This window comes from Mytilus trossulus, chromosome 11 (genome assembly GCF_036588685.1).
Source record: "Mytilus trossulus isolate FHL-02 chromosome 11, PNRI_Mtr1.1.1.hap1, whole genome shotgun sequence".
Taxonomy (NCBI): Eukaryota; Metazoa; Mollusca; class Bivalvia; order Mytilida; family Mytilidae; genus Mytilus; species Mytilus trossulus.
The window spans coordinates 18,371,347-18,388,742 of record NC_086383.1 but is presented as its reverse complement, the minus strand read 5'-3'; the positions used below and the strand labels follow the sequence as shown (position 1 = coordinate 18,388,742).

The following is a 17,396-nucleotide window of genomic DNA, read 5'->3' as shown; positions in this document are numbered from 1 at the left end:
AAACATATTTAACATGTCAAATGATTAAATTTATACCAGAAGTTAGATGGAATGATTTCTTTACACTGTTGCATTGTATACAATTCTTATTTTTTATTTTTTTTGCAGTAACTCATTTGCTAGTCTTTTATTTCCAAACAATGATGTTTTTTTTTTATACTTTTGTAATGTTTAAATTGATCCCTTCATAAATATTTTAATGAACTTTCACACTACAGGCTCAAACACAGCATCACCACTAAACCAAAAGTTTGAACTTCAAAAAAGGATATTCAACTGGGAGTTCAAATAAATATAGTTACATGCAATGAATAATGAGATGATGTTTAAAATTAAATTGTTAAGTCAAAGTGATATTATCTTGTGCATAATGGAGTCACACTCTGTGTTTGGAAATTGTACAATGGTATTGAAATGAACATGAGTCAACACAAAAATCTTCCCTTCAACAACTTGTTTGGTTGTTTATTTAGGGGGGGTCAATTCCACTCCTATAACACAAGGCTTGAAAAAAATATTTATGTCATTGTGTTTCGGCTTACACAACTGATCTTTCTTCCCAGTCCTTACACCAAAAAATGTCATAACTCTTTAATTCAGTGATGCGTTTGTAATAGTCAAGTTTTATTAATGTATTTTAAGCATTTACATGAAACAGATTGAAAATAATCTATGTAACCTAGAAGCTTAGAATATATTTATGAAAATGGTTGACACAAGCGTACTGATGATTTAAAGAGTTATTTCCCTTAACCTAGGTCTACCTCCTTAAACAAGTACATGTATGTTAGTCACCTTTTTAAACCAGAAGAAAAATTCAAAAATTGTTTTGCCTATAGACATGTACTGGCCCTAGTTTTTTTATAGCAAGTTATACAGATTATTTTCTAGGCTTTAGCAAACATCAGTTCATAAGAATCAAGGTGCATTTATTATCTCAGACCATGTGTACGTTTTTTAGGGAATATAAAAAAAAGTTTTTACATTGACAAATAATTATTACTTATAATGCAACAGTGTAAATGACCAGCACCTCTTTACTTATATTAGTAATAGCACTGTAAGCTTAACACCAAGCGAGATTCATCATTGTTGTCTTAATATCATACAATCTTATATTGCAGTTTTCTTTTTCCAACTTACTAAGAAAGCATTTTTATTAAAATGGCTTAATAACAAGTCAAGCAAAAGCCAAGGATAAAACAAGAAATGCTTGAACAAATCTATTTTTTTTTGTAACAAATACAGAGATACATGTACATGTAGGTTATAATTATATCTAATGTTAATTTATAAAAATAAAAGTAAAAAAAATATTATTTTTTTTTGGGGGGGGGGGGGGGGGGGAAGTACCTTAATTTGTACAAGTAGGTGAGAAGAGCTATTGTATTCAGTTTGAAAAAGAAAACTGCATTATAACACAAAATGTGACTTGGGTCTATACCCTCAAGGTGTTTTTTGTTTGTATAAGAAGCAGATGCAAGTTGCAGCGCAATGTTCCTTTTCAGGTCATTTTTAAACATGCAGTAATAATCATTATAATACACATAACTTATTAAGACGCCTATTACATGTAATAAACTTCTTGTATTTTGCAATTAAGGATGAAATGCATGCATCATTTTAATACCCACATATATATTGTACAGTTGTTAATTCACTTGTACAAAAACAGATTTCATAATAATTCTTATATACATTGTAAAAAGTGTGTTATTGTCATAATTGTAGTAATACAATTAAAGATTTCAAAGTAATAACAAACAAAAATTGTTTCTCTTGTTCAATTTATATGAATAAACTGTTCATTATAGCATGCAGAATTACACTTGTTAGTCCAATTAAAAATATATATGGTTCCAGAACTTTACATTCTGAAAAAAGATTGTCAAAATCTAGCCAAAAAAAAACCCATGGTATTACGGAGTACAATTCCAGTTTTATACTCATCCCTACAGGAAGTTCACCATTTTCTTTATGTTTGGTTGTAAAGTAAACAGACATATTTTACTTTTAATTAAACTACATGTAAGGGTCAGTCTGGTAACGGGAACCACACATTTCTTTTAGCCTTGATGAATGAATATTTTTAAGAAATTATTTTACTTACAAACTTAAAATTTCTGACTGTTTTCTGGTAAATTCTTGTAATGTTAATAATATGAGAAATTTAAAAGACTGGTTCAGTTAATCTTCATTTTAATCTTTAAATCTGTTCATAAAATATACACTGATTGTATCTTTTTCTTAAATATTTTTCCAAGTGGTATCAGACCCTTCTGTAAGCTCATGGCATAAAAAAGCAAGACATTAATCAAAAGCACACCAGGATCCTTGAAATACATAAAAAACAACATAATAAATAGTTAATAAGAACTGATATAATTTCTGACCAACTGAATATATTTTATATTTTCCTGAAAAACGTCATTCAGCAAATACATGTATGCTAATTGGAACAGGTAGAAGATTTAGAAAAGACAAGACTTCAAAGAAATTTTAGATTTTTTTTCTGAATTGTAGGAATAACAATTGTTGATTTTGCTTGTCATAGAGCATTTGACCCCAAAGTTGTGTACACATAAAACAAGTTCAATGCAAGAGTTGAAAAGTATAAACGTATAAATTTACGCTTATGGTATTTGACTGAATTTTGACTCCAAATGACCTTAGATCGCCTCCGAATAACCTTTTGACGTCAAGCAACAATCACTTTTTTATTGTGATGTCAAATTTTTTGAATTGTTATGGCAAAGTTTAGGGGAACCTGTGTGATTCTACGTAATGTAAAGTGTTCATAGTTTACAAGTGTAAATACGTCTATTCAAATCTTCATAACAGGATCTTCTTTACACATTTCCTTTGTTACACTTACAGATTCAAATGTGGGTTAGAAATTAGAATGGCAGGGGGGGGACACCATGCTGTTATTTTGCATAACTTACACAACATTAGTCTCTTTGGTTTACTCTTAAAATTGTAAATTTGGCATAAAAACAGGATAGAAAAATCAGGGGGAAAAAGCCTTGAACTCTTGTTTGGTAAGTTTTCTTGACAATTATAAGACGCCATGATTACGAGAGTAATTTATGAAACATTTTCTTAACACAAAACAATCCTTAATTTGACCTTTTTAATTTCAACAAATATCAACATGTTCACAACAAAAGAACAAAATAAATCGTGTTTTTAAAAAATGGCGTGGGGCAAAGTTCTTTGATTACTATAAGTTACACAGTTCTTTTCACGGAAAAAATAGTGGTACCTGGAATTGGAAACATTTTGGCATTGGTATAATTCTCGATACTAGTCAAAGCCTAAAAGGCTTTATGAAAAGTTATTTTCTATCTGGCGACTCTTCACTCGCTGTTTCCTAAAGAAAATGGCTGCCGAAGTAAAAAATTTACGCCATCTAGTGAGAATAAATTGATTAGTTTTTGTTGTCTCCCTTTTTTCAGGTGAGAAAAAAAATCGAAGAGTTTGCTTATTTTAGATATATTAAAGAATCAAAGAAAACCATTATTAATATTACCTAATTTTAATTATATTTTATTTCACATGTACATCTTTGGACATTTTCACGGTTCATCGATTGATTGATTAACACTTTCACCTTTCTGGCGCGTGTTATGGCTGACAGCGGCTTTTTATAGCAGAAGAAGTTTTAGAAGTTTTTAGACTAGTATAGATACCATAGTTTTAATTCTGGATCAAGTCTGTGTGCTCACAATCACATTTTAACTTCGATTTTAACTTTTAGTGCTCCTTGGTAGATTTTAAATTATCCCATTGACACTTTTAGCTGTTTTGTACTTGCCGCCCTTTTAAAAAAAGTACCGCCATCTTGAAAATTTTTAATTTTCCTGCCATCCGAAGATACTGTCCCTCTTGTACGTATATTTTTACTGTAAATATCTTATCATAATCCCCGCGTATCCTGTGTACATTATTCTTTTTAATTTTTTTAGCCTTTTTAGCTATTTTAATTTTTTTTTCAAATACACAACTGAACAGGGAAATGATAAACCAACAGCAAAAGGTGTGTCAATCTTATCCGAGCACCCCGTGCATGCACCCCTCCGACTGGGAAGAGATAAGTCTAGGTCAGGTCAGGACTTGTTAGATGAAGCTGATGGTGTAGATAGTTTACGTATTTTATCTTTTAACATTGAAGGATTTTTAAGCAACAATGTATATCTGCAAAATCTTAGTGAACATTTTGACATTATTATGCTTCAAGAGCATTGGCTGCATTCTAGAGATAAATATAGAATTCATGATGATTTTAACCTTTTTAATTCATATACTAAATGCTTTGATGATGATAAATTCGATATTCCTATTCAAAGAAGTCGGGGTCATGCTGGTGTTTCAATTATGTATAGAAAAACATTACAAACAATTATTAAAGAAATTCCGGATGGTGGAAACAGAATTATTGGGGTTTTAATAAAACTAGCAAAACCAATACTTCTGTTATGTGTATACCTTCCAACAAGAGGAAATGGATATTCCCGTGATGACTACCAAGCGATATTGGATGAACTCTCGGAAATTATTCAAAAATATAATGACTCATATACAATTATTCTTGGAGGAGATATGAACGCCTCGTTTCATCGTAACAGCAGTAACACTAGAGATATTGACTTTAAACTATTTGCCAATGAACATAATCTCTCTTTACCTAAACTTTGTAAAGAACAAGATACTTTTTTTCATTTTAATGGGAAAGACTCTTCACAAATTGATTACTTTATTCTTAATACTGATATTGTGACATCCTATAACGTACTGACAAGAGAGATGTGTAACACCTCTACACATGATCCAATTACTATAACTATTCCAATGGAAAAGTCTATTGATGAGTCGACTAACTCAGATAACAACTGTGTGCGGAAAATTGACTGGAATAAAATTGACACTAATGAATATGAAAGAAAATTGAGCCATAAACTAGACTCTGAACTCCAAAATTTAGATTTGGAATCGCTTGATAATTTTATAGATAATTTGTGTGAAATTGTTACTGACACAGCTAGGGAGCTTGTCCCATCTAAACAAAATTCTGGATCACGTACTCGTAGGAAAGGCAGAGTTTGGCCTCCACATATTGTGGATATTATTAGGAAAGAGAAACATTGTTTTTGGAAATGGAAACAAGCTGGGCAACCAAAAAGCAAAGATAACAAATATTTTAATGAATTGAAACAAACGAAAAAAGATCTCAGGTCGGCTCAGCGACAGCTTGAAGCATCTAAACGTCAAGACAACCTTATCAATATAATGGAACTTCGTGAATCTGATCAAAAACAATTTTATAAACTTATCAAACGCCAACGGGACCACAACTATATATCAACATCTGTTCTTAGATATAATGACAAGATTTTTAGTGACTCTATAGCCATTTGTGAAACATGGGCTGACTATTTCCAAGAGCTGTCTACCCCTTTTGATAATGAATTTTTTGATAACAGCTATAAACAATTGGTCGAAGATGATGTAAAAATACTACAGGATCTTTTTAACACTAATAAAGAACCCCTAGAATTTTTATCTGAGGATGATGTGGGAAAGTGTATAATGTCTTTCAAAAATGGAAAAGCAGCTGATGAACAAGGTATTACCATTGAACATTTAAAATATGGTGGTCAACCTGTTATTAAAATTATAGTGAAATTAGTAAACTTTATATTTCAACATATTAACCTCCCATCTAATTTAAAAAGTGGTATATGTTATCCAGTATTCAAAAACGGGGGCAAACCTAGAGAAATGCCTAACTCTTATCGTAAAATTACCGTAACAAGTACTATTGGAAAAGTTGTGGAAAAACTTCATCTATCAAAAAATGTGAACATTATTAAAGATAAGCAAAGTCGGTTGCAAAAAGGCTTCACAGTTGGGGAATGTCCCTCGGTAGCAGCATTAATCTTAACTGAACTCAAGGCTGAAGCTAAGAAATTAAAAAAACAATTAATTATAACGTTTAGTGATGCTCAAAAAGCTTTTGATATTGTGTGGCACTCTGGGCTAATGAGAGAGATGTATAAAGGTGGAATGACCGGTGACAATTGGTTACTATTCAATGAGTGGTATAAGAACTTGGAGTCCTCTGTAATGTGGCAAAGTATTAAATCAAAACCAGTTCACGAATTCCAGGGTGTTCGCCAGGGTGGAGTTTGGTCCCCGACTGCCTATAAGGTCTTCATAAACACACTACTGAAAACATTTGAAATGAATGGTCTTGGTGCTCACTTGGGTTCTATTTACTGTGGAATACCCACTGTTGCCGACGATGTTACTCTGATTTCCAACAACCCGTATGAGATGCAAACAATGTTAAATGTCTTGTCTGATTATGCAAATAAACATCGCTACATAATAAGTAGCCAGAAGTCATGTACTCTACAATATGGAAGTAAAACTGAACATTTATTTACACTGAATGGTCAACCTCTTCAAAATTCTGTTAAAGCGACTCATCTTGGTATAGATCATGATGTCAATTCTAAATATGGTGTGAAAGACTGTGTACCTAATAGAATTCAGACAGCTAGGAAAACAGTGTATGCCCTCATGGGAGCTGGGCTCCATGGTTTGAATGGACTTAACCCTAAAATCTCTATGCACCTGGTGAAAATTTATGTGCTACCCAGACTTTTGTATGGATTAGACTCCATAATACTTTCTGTCTCCGATATGAAATTACTCTCCGTATATTACACCAAGCTTTTAAAGCAGATCCAGCATTTGCCAGAGCGCACTTCCACTAGTGCTGTCTACTTACTTCTCGGTCAAATTCCAGTTGAGGCTGAATTGCATAAGCGTATGCTGAATTTTTTCGGTAATATCATCAGAAACCATGGTTCTGTCGAGCGTGATGTTGCTATAAGACAATTGGCTGTAATGCCAAGGGATTCAAATAGTTGGTTTGTCAAAATTATTGACTTGACAGAACAGTATGGCTTACCATCACCACATGATCTTATTAATGTGCCTCCGGGGAAAATCGAGTGGAAAAATATTGTAAGAAAATCTATCTCTTCGTATTGGATTGATCTTCTAAAATCTGATGTAAAATCAAAGTCATCTCTAAAGTTTTTAAATGTCAATAATATCACTCAAGGAAAAACCCACAATGTCTGCGATAGCTGTGGAACAGAGCCGTTTACTTCAACTATGGCCAGCATAAAAGCAAAAATCATGTGTGGAACTTATACCTTACAGCATGACAGAGCTAAGTTCGACAGATCTGGTGGATCTAATTCAGCATGTAAATTATGTGGCAAAGGAAGTGAGGACATTAAACATTTCCTTCTATATTGTGAAAAATTGAGAGACATACAGGAACATTTCCTAAATATTATACTAGTAAAGCTATATGACTGTGTTGATATGGAAGTGTATAATGAAATATTATCATCAGAAGACTTACAACTCAAAGTTATTATTGACTGTTCATCCTTTGAATTCCTAGACGAATCCAACATCTCTAATATTGAATGTGTATCTAGAGGTTATTGTTATAGACTACATCAAAGAAGAGCTTCGCTACTTCAAATAACCTAGTTATCATCATTATTCAATTGACAATAATCTTGAAACTGTGATTAATTCCATGTGATGAACTGTTTTGAACTGTGCAAGTAGAAGTATGAATAAGCCAGGAGTGGAGTCATGTACATATTTACCGTAAAGTTTATATATTAATTTCCCGTGATTTAAAGTAAATTTAAATTCCCATTAAAATATATATTAACTTCCTATTAAAGTATATATTAACTTCTCATTTATGGTTACTATTTGTTTATACCTGGTTAACATAAAATTCATGATGAAACCCATAATAAATCATGTAGTTAAGGTGTGATTGAGCCCCTGTATATAGTAACTCCCAAGTTACACCGTATGGTGGTGCGCCTGACAGAGGCGGAACTTACAGATTAGGTAACAGGTAACAGAGATTAAGGGCAAACATCTCAAGCGAAAAGACAAGAGGACTAGACTTGACATGGACATCAAAAGTATATAGAATATTATATTATCTGACATTCAAAAATATTTAAAAAGAAAACAATGGTCAAAAAGTACAAATAATTAAACAGTTATTTAAATGAGTGACATACAAACTTAAAGAATACAAAAATGACCCCCCCCAAAAAAAAAATGTAAAACATAAAAATAAATCCAGATCTCTATTACACTAAGTAGCATGATATGCACAGAAAGTGTCTCAGCTACAAATCTGTTTCTACTATCATGTGTCATATAAATCCGGCAAAAAAGTACTTTAAATTCTGAGAATTATGAAAATCGTAGTCTTAGGAAAAATACACTAAGCATTTTGTATTTCTATATCAGTTTCGAACGATTTATATTATTTTTTATCATATGTTTTACTAGTAAATACAGTAGTTTTGCATATTTGATAAATAGCCTGCTGTTTAATGAGGCGGGATAGGAGGGGTCCTGATCCAGAAATCCCGGGCTTATAAATATAAAACCCCGAGGTCCCGAAATCCGAAAAAAATCCCGTATCCCGAAAGGGTTAATCCCGAAATCCCGAGCTTAAAAACACCCAATCCCGGAGTCCCGATAAAGATCCTATCCCCCTCTTTAATCCATATCGCGCGATTTTTGTTGTAGCTCATTTATTGTATTCGGCACCATGCCACTGGCGTACTAAATTATAATCCTGGTACCTTTGATAACTATTTCCACGTGGTAAATTGTTATTTCTTTACATTAACAAATGACATCTTAAAGACGTTTATTGTTTGTTTGATGCAACATGTTACAATTTGAACAAATGGAAATAATTAAAAAAAAGAGAACACTGTATATCTTTCAAATATCGGGTACTCTTCATCTTATTGACATCGCTGGTCGAATCTATCTCATCACAATATTTCTGAAGACGTTTTTTACTGAAGAATAATAGAAAGTTTGGAACCATATATACAGACGGTATTTAACTCGCATATGAGTAAGTCAATTTCAGATTATGGTCCTTCTTTTTAAGTTAATATGAAAGGACAAACATACGAATTTGTGATTGTCTTAAATGTTCTAAGATTCAAGATTTACTCTGAATTTTGAGTTTCTTTGAGTAATTTCAAATAACAATTTTGACACAAAAACTTTGTCTGCTTAAGACACCACAAGCACATATCTCGAGGATGAAGGTTCCAAAAACCGTGTGTTTTTTTATGACACATCTTTTGAAAGCTCTTCTGAATTGCATGGTCGAACAAATTGGATCCGTTCGAATACAGTGTCCTGTTTGCGTTTCAATCATTTTCTCAATTTTTTGCATTTAACAACAAAAAATGATAACAGGACAAAAAGCTTGTAAAGTATACTATAATAATTTTAAATGAACAGCAGAGAAAGGAAACTGGTTGGACTATACTTCAGCTTAATCTATATATTTCGAATTTGGTAAATATCATAAAGTTCGATTATAAGGGATAGATTATGGCTTCTTGATCGTACTCTTGTTCTTTTTAACTTATTAACTTACCGTTCTTCGAGTACAATCGAAGTTATCCTTCAAGACGTCTTGTTCTAATACACAGCTGGTTTCATCAATGTTAATTTCAACATCTCATTTGTAATCTAAAAAATAAAACCGTAGTGAACATAATAATCGCTTTAAACCAGAACCTTTATACATGTTATGATAACTGTCCTATTGGTCAACTATATGCAAATATTGGTGAAGAATGTATATACAAGACTTTTTGGTCATGTGTAGTATTAGCTTTTGACATTCGACGTGTTGGACTGTCCTCTGACTCTAACGTATTCTTCGAAACTACATTTAAGTCGAGCTTGAAGTTGTACAAAATGAACCAACATGCCATGCCTATATTGTTGAAAAAAATTACACTGTACACTGCGAGCCAGCAAAACAATCCACCCATTTACAAATGTAGCCATGACCAACTACTCCGCATACTCCATTGTTCATACAAGGTCTTCTACTGCATTGTGTAACTTATAAAATAATATTCAAAAATGCATATAAGGACAAAGGAAGTGACATAACAGATATTTTCCGAATTTTACTCCAGGTATGATGATTTCATTGGATTCTTTTTGAAATTAATTGTGAGCATTCATTTTTAAGGCATTTGATTTTCTAACATTGTTAACTGTCCAGAAAAAACATATAATTTTACATATATTCGAATAGCATTTTCAGTTTTTCTAAAGTCTGTTTTAATAAGTTGACATTATTTATAAAATCAAATTATCAGCCTGGTATCTTTGATGTTAAAAATCACAAGGTTGATGACAACACGGCTGGGGGTTTATGTCTGCGTGTGTGTTTTGTGTTCGTGTTGAAAGAGCATATAATTGATTTGTTTATTTCTGATAATTTAATCTATTGTTTAGAAAATAAAAAAAAAGAACAAAAGTGTAAGACTCTTTTTTCCGTTTTTCATTCGTTTTTGATGTGTTTTGTTATTTGATTTTGCCAAGTGATTATGGACTTTCCGAATTGTTTTTCCTCTAAGTTCAGTATTTTTGTGATTTTGCGTTTTTCTATCAATACACAATACAATATCATTACAATTTTTAACTAACTTATCATACAATCTTTATTAATGTTAAATATCACTCGAAATGTTAATTTGTTTAATAACTAAAAGTGCTTCTTTACATACATTTGTATTTGTAAGGAAGGTAGCTTCTTTGGTAGGACAGCTTATATCTATTTCTCAAGTTATAGGCAATATTGTATACTTATTGACAAAACATTTGTCTAATGATATAAAGTGTTTGCCGGAACAGTAATATACATTTATCTGTAGACAGTATTTGTATTATTAATAAAAAGATTTAAGGTTTAATTGCACATGAAGCCAATGTTTAATCTTTTAAATCTGAAGTGATTGGCAGACTATAGTGTACAGTGAAAACCCATGTAATATTGTTCACGATACGTGGTTAGAATGTGCGTTTTCTACAAATTCCAGATGGAAGGAGTTCACAGTATTGAAAATGTATTTTTGTCGTTGATAAACTTTTTAGCTTGCAACAATACAAGATTAACTACAGTCAAAATGTTGTTAGTAAATGGAGCACGACATCAGTATTGCAAAAGTTAATTTAAGACATTTTAGCACATATATTGCACAATGTAAAATTTATATTGACATGGTAGTGAGTCTACGTACTGAGAATAAGAGAGCAGATTATCGTAGTCGGATTATTTATTAACATGATTGCCTATAGGCTAATTCTGAATTTGTATTTCAGATAGTTGAATCCCTTGGGGGACCTCATGAGGTTGATTAGTTTGCTTTTGATGACAATTTTGAATTGATAGTTTTTTCACGGTGGGTATGGTTGTCCTGCGAGATAACGTACTGTGCTGGTGATTCGGTCCTGACGGGTGCTGGTGGGTCCTGATTCTGTGCTGGTGGGTTTGTTTACATTGTATCAGAACGGCAATACAACGAGTGTAGTGTTGCTTAATTTTGCTCTGATGCGTCACAAGTACCATGCAAAGTATATTACAACAATATTATATTGCAAAAGTCGTGCACGTTCATTTAACGGAATTGTCCTGACGCGGTGCTGGTGATAAGAAAAACGGTCCTGGTTCTGTGCTCCGATGTCCTGGTTCTGTGCCTTAATATTTTAGTTAAAAGTGGCATATATTCAAGATCTTTGATGCTGTACTGTTATTGACTAATTAACTGTTGCCTGCTTTCTTGAAATTGACATTGTTTTGAATCCGTTTACTGTAAGTATGCAAGAAAAAATACCCCTATTTTTTTTAATTTTTTTTTTTAATTAACTGTAATCTTATTTATTGGCCTGTTAATGGAACCCTTCTTGTCCCCTTTTAAGATAAGAAAATATGTTTACGATTTTCGGGATTATGATCATTTTGCAAGATCACCAAAATACTTTGTAATTTATACAATACTTATATAAAGTAGATGATGTGGTATGTTTGTTGTCAATGCACAAGTTTCCTTAAGAAACCAAAGGAAGTATGTGTTAATAACCATACGTCAACGTAATACCTTCAACAATAACCCATTAAATAAAAATGTAAAAGGTTACCGTTTTGCATAAAAATGCAGAGAAAAAATATAGAACAAAGAACTTTCTGAGCGTTTGAATCATATGTCTTTAGCAGCTTAAATCACATTTTTATGTGAACAATTGAGTGCTGACTATAAGAATGACGATAGTATTGCGGGTTTGTTTTTGTTTTTTTTGGGGGGGGGGGGGATTAGTAAGAGCGAGGTTGCAGTAAAAGTTTTAAGCTTGGAATAGTTTCCCGTAAGATTAAAAAGTTGTATTTTAAAATAAAAATGTATCTTATAGCCATTTAGAATCACTTGCTGTATCTGTAAGATTTTTTCAACATAACTTTTTTGTCTGAACGGTTATCAGGTTTTTTTTCCGAAAGTTCGATAGAACACTAAAACAAATCACTATTTTATGAAAGGGCAGACAAGAATATATCAGAGAATGAAGACGAGATAACCTAGAGACCACTATAAACAAAACTAAGATTTCTTAGCTTTTTCATTTCAAAATTCCAAAATAAATAAATATTTTTGATAAAGAATTACGGGGGAGGAAGTGAACAATGTGTCCTACTTTACTATATTTAAATATTTTTATGAATAAAAATCAAATGTGCCTTAATTATAATTGAAAATGAGTAAATGGAAAAAATACCTAACTAAAATACACTTTTATTTTAATATTGGTAATATCACTAAGCTTTTAAGTTTTGTGTGTCAAACACACCATCTCTGTAGTAATGACTCCGTACTAATTTTTTCACTTCATCCATTTTTTTCTGCATTTTTTTATATTGTGAATTTTTAGTATTATCATATTTAAATGTAGCCTTAATTTATATTTAAAAAAAAACGAATCTAAAGCCAGATATATCAAACATTTTGCGTTTTCAGGACAGTAACAATCAACGTAAACACGCTTGAAAGTAAAATGCGTACTCGGCTGTCTGTAATCGATCATTTTTAGACATCCTCCTAAAACACAAACCGGGGTGGGAGTTCAGAGACGCAAATTAAGTACTCAGATCAATATTTTATCTTTTCGTGTATGGTTTATGACCCCTTCTGCGGCTTATCAATTACGTAGAAAATTCACAGACGTTTGTAAAGAGATTTTTGTTATGTTTAGCATAGGATCAACGCAAGGGTACATTATCTTTAAAAATCTATTTAAAAGTATTTGAAACTAACGTTTGCTTTGTTAATTGTGCATTTCGAAATTCCCCAAGGGTTACTGGGAAATAGAAATATGGTCACTTGGTCTTCTCCTGACCGGCAGTAAAACGCTTGCCGAAGTGGGGCGTCCGTTTGGCTGTGCGGGATGTATCAAGTTCGCAGTCGCGTCCGGTCAGAATAGGGATGTTAAATCCGATGTCTCGTGTAAAGAGAGTGCCGTGGTCGCTCTTTGCACGTTAATAACCCTTGCAGCAACTCTTTGTAGGTGGCCTGCTGCAAGGCAAAATTTCTGTTCCTATCCAATGCATCCTCATTTTCCAATGGCAGTCCAAAATTCCATGACTATTGGCCTCTTTTATGACAAGACCTACCTATTGTATTTATTGTGAACTTGTTCTCGTCCTGAATATGCATGAAATATTTGCCACTGGACGTTAAGCAACCAACAATCAATCAATCAATAGCTTCATACTACCAATTGAGTTTAAAAAAGAAATTCTTATATTAAACACCTACATTTAACTTTAAAAGGTCATAACAGTTTAAAACAATACAAATCTACACACGCACACAAACTGGCTTAATTTCAAATGGTTATCAACCTGAATCGCTATAAGATCATATATAAGCTCACCTGTGTCGAGGGGTCATGTGAGGTTCATGTATTGTCTTGGCGTCCGCAATTACAAAAAGATCTTTTTTTTAAATTACTTGACCAAATGTTACCAAATGATTTTTCAAGAGTGAATCTAGGAAAAACAATATTTACCAACAAACATGACCACTGTCTGTTAAAATGTATTCGAGTTTTTAGTTACAGCCGATTCCATCGAGTATATAGGCAAACATAATATCTTTGGTTAGCTTGCTGGTAAGCTAAACCGTACTCTCCTTTCGGTGTAGCCTGGTCCTACAGACAGAAAGATATGTCATTTGTCAGACTAGTATACTCTTAAAGTAGGGTAGTTTACATAACCTAACAATGACTTTTCTGTTCATCAAGCACTATAACCAAAGATATTCCTTTTGTCTTCACACTCATTGAAATCGGCTTTAATATTGCAAAAGTTCAAGCAATTAGGGCAAAACTTTCCAGGTAAAAAAAAATCTTAATGTCTTTCCACCTTGCACATTTCAGAACCTTCAGATCAGATAAAGAAACTGGGTCCAGCAAAATTTATAAGCAATTTAAGATTTTGACCCTCACAGTTTCCATTCACCTTCCATTCATGATAATTAAATTAGTTTAAACATATTTTATTTTTCGATAAAGAGGAGACAAATGGATTAGACACAAGTTTTCCAACTTAGTAACGTCTTCTCCAATATATACATAAATATACACATGAATGAACATTACATAAATCTGACTTTAACCAATTACTATTTTAGCATGAAGATAAAAATAAATTACATACAATTAAATTGAACTGTAAAACATTTCTTTATACCTTCTTAATCCCTTTATAAGTCTCATGTAAACATAATAATGACAATAACTGTTGTGAGCACAAGATTCACTGCACACTTTTAAAGTTCTGCTTCATCAAACATTAAAATGTGAACTTCAGTTTTGAGACTTTTAATCGACACGATTGAGATTTTAATATATGAGAACATGGTTTATCTATTAGTTGAAAATGCGGCTTTGAACTAGCTTTCAGTACCTGCGAGCATTCGTTGTTCACAATGTGTGTCTTTGTGTAATTATTTAATGTGATAAATTGTTGTGTTGGTAAACCATTGTAACAATGAAGGAGGAAATGAGGAGGGTTGGTTGGGTGGAAGTGGGGAGGGGTATGCAGAACGCTGACAAACATGTATATGCGGCATGGGATTTTGATCATTGTTGAGGCATCAATTTAAGGGGCATTTAATATCTTAATAAAACTATTCTTATTTTAGATACTATATATTGTTCTCTGATATTGGACGAAAGATGTTGCCCTTTTATGTAATTATGTTATACAAGTTACGATCATTTGAAAACACATATTAAACAGCCAAATGGATGTAAAAGATCCTATTGACAACAATAAGCTGCCCAATTTTATTGATTTTGTAACATTTGTTTCAAATATGACCAACTTCTAATCCAAAATCACCAGCACCGTATCAGGACCCACCAGCACAATGACAGGACCCACCAGCACAGTATCAGGACATGAGTAAATTGAGAAAATGCTAATTTTTTATAAATTGCAATGTTTTTTTACAAAATAGTTTTGTCGTGTGGATTGCGGTATAGAAAGCGGACTCTATGAGCATTTTTGTTTTATTTTTTCAGTTCGAGATTTTCTGAAAATGAGTATTTTTGTGTTACGCTTACTGAAACAGTTTAGAGGGTTAACTTTTCAATGGTTTATATATGAACCCGTAAGAAACAAAATTGAAAAATCTCAACTGTTTTCTTCCATTTTTTATTAGTGAAAACGTCAAAAATCATCATTTTCGTCTTTGTTTACATTTTTTCATTGATCACCAGCACCCGTCAGGACCGAATCACCAGCACAGTACGTTCTCTCGCAGGACAACCATACCCACCGTGTTTTTATTCCAGATTTTGGACTGTGAATTCGTCAGGTATTAGCGCTTTCACGGTTGATTGGCGAGGGATTAACGGGTTGTTCATTTCACCTGTTTCTTTGTTCCCACAAGAATTAATGTATATTCGACAGTGAAAATTAAACTGTTGGTACTTTTACTTTATACTAGCGCTCTGCTGGTTTTCTGGCTAAAGCCTTTTCTATATGGTGATGGTTTCATTTCTGAAGTGACAAATTTTATTGATCTTCCTACTAACAGACATGTTTATATGAGTAAAACGGCCATATTTGGCAATGTTGATTTAACATTTGCATATTAGCATTACTGATGGATTTTTCATCCAGTTATAGATCACTTTAATGTGAGCATGTATTATATATCACTTTGATGTGAGCATGTATTATTAGATCACCTTGATCTGAGCATTTATATGATAGATATCTCTTGATCTTTTGGTATGATTTAATAGCTTTACTAGAATTTGAATTTCAGTTAGTTTTTGAGTTGAGGTTTCATATGAATTTTGCAGATAGTTAAATGCATAGTACATAGCTGATAGTTATAATTTTAGATTGCTTTTATTAGTTATGTTTCATTTTTTAATTACAAATATATTTTTGCAGGCACTCACCGGAAGAATCGCAGGATTTAACTGCTTCGCTAGTTAGCTAAGTGAATTTTCTCTCAGAACTAATGTAGGAATCTCAGCAGTTTCTACTACAAAAGAATATTATCAGAGTTTTTGACACTGGAACAATTGGCCTGCATCAAACAGAATTGAAAATGGTTATACTGTACCAGCAAAAGCTTTTTACATTGGTTTATATTTAGCTGTATTGACATGATTCGAGAAATACTGTTAGTCCAGTTGAACAACCGTTTTACTCTTTACAGTGGATACATTCTCTTATTGGATCATCATGTTTACCGACGACTTCGTCTTGAGTAATTAACCTACTAGAAGATGTGAGGCGTAGCTTGCCTCCTACAAATATAAAGGAGCCTCTTTCGGTAGAATTACTGCATAAAATGTGGGTTGCTATGAATTCTTTTGGTGACTTATATAATCAGCGTATTTAATATTTGAACGTGTTTCATGGCTTTTGGGAGTTTAATGAGTGGGTTTATAATCAACGAAGTGATTATTTTAAGTTATTTTAGATCATTATATGTCTATAGTGATCTAACGTATCAAAACAGGCGTATACATGTTGAGAGATGGCGGTGCAGTTTCATTCGTATGTGTCAGTGAAAAATATGGAATTATTTTTGCATTGGGCTGATATTTCTAGCAATTTTGATGAGTTTATTTGTTTATCGAATTTATTTTTATTTATTTGTTATGATTTTGCCCAAGTATTTAGATGTTGATGTTTTACGTAAAAAATACGCCAGTCTCATACTTAAGGATGCGTGAGCTCTTTAATGAAGTTTTAGCCATTCGTTCTTGATATTAAGTGTTATAGGTTTCACAGTTTAGGTCTGAGGGTGCTAGTGCTTCTGCTAATTTAGGTTTATCAGACTCTTCTTGGTAAGAGACACGGTAGATGGTGTTCCGATACGGCAAACGATATTATCGTGAAGGATTGTTTAGATAATGTCTATCGC

At 32.6% G+C, this 17,396-nt stretch overlaps 1 protein-coding gene across 10 annotated transcripts in view; it reads right to left on the bottom strand.

The window, feature by feature from the left end:
- Positions 1-3,426, bottom strand: part of LOC134690810 (protein argonaute-2-like) — a 35,854-nt gene extending 32,428 nt beyond the window's left edge. For 9 of the 10 annotated variants that reach the window (XM_063550893.1, XM_063550891.1, XM_063550892.1 and 6 more), the window contains exon 1: positions 3,266-3,420. In XM_063550893.1, the coding sequence (XP_063406963.1) occupies positions 3,266-3,281 (16 nt within the window). In that variant the 5' untranslated portion in view covers positions 3,282-3,420. Of the gene's footprint in view, positions 1-3,265 lie in introns of all 10 variants that reach the window. The other variant, XM_063550886.1, reaches the window with a different exon arrangement.
- Positions 3,427-17,396: the final 13,970 nt, after the last annotated feature.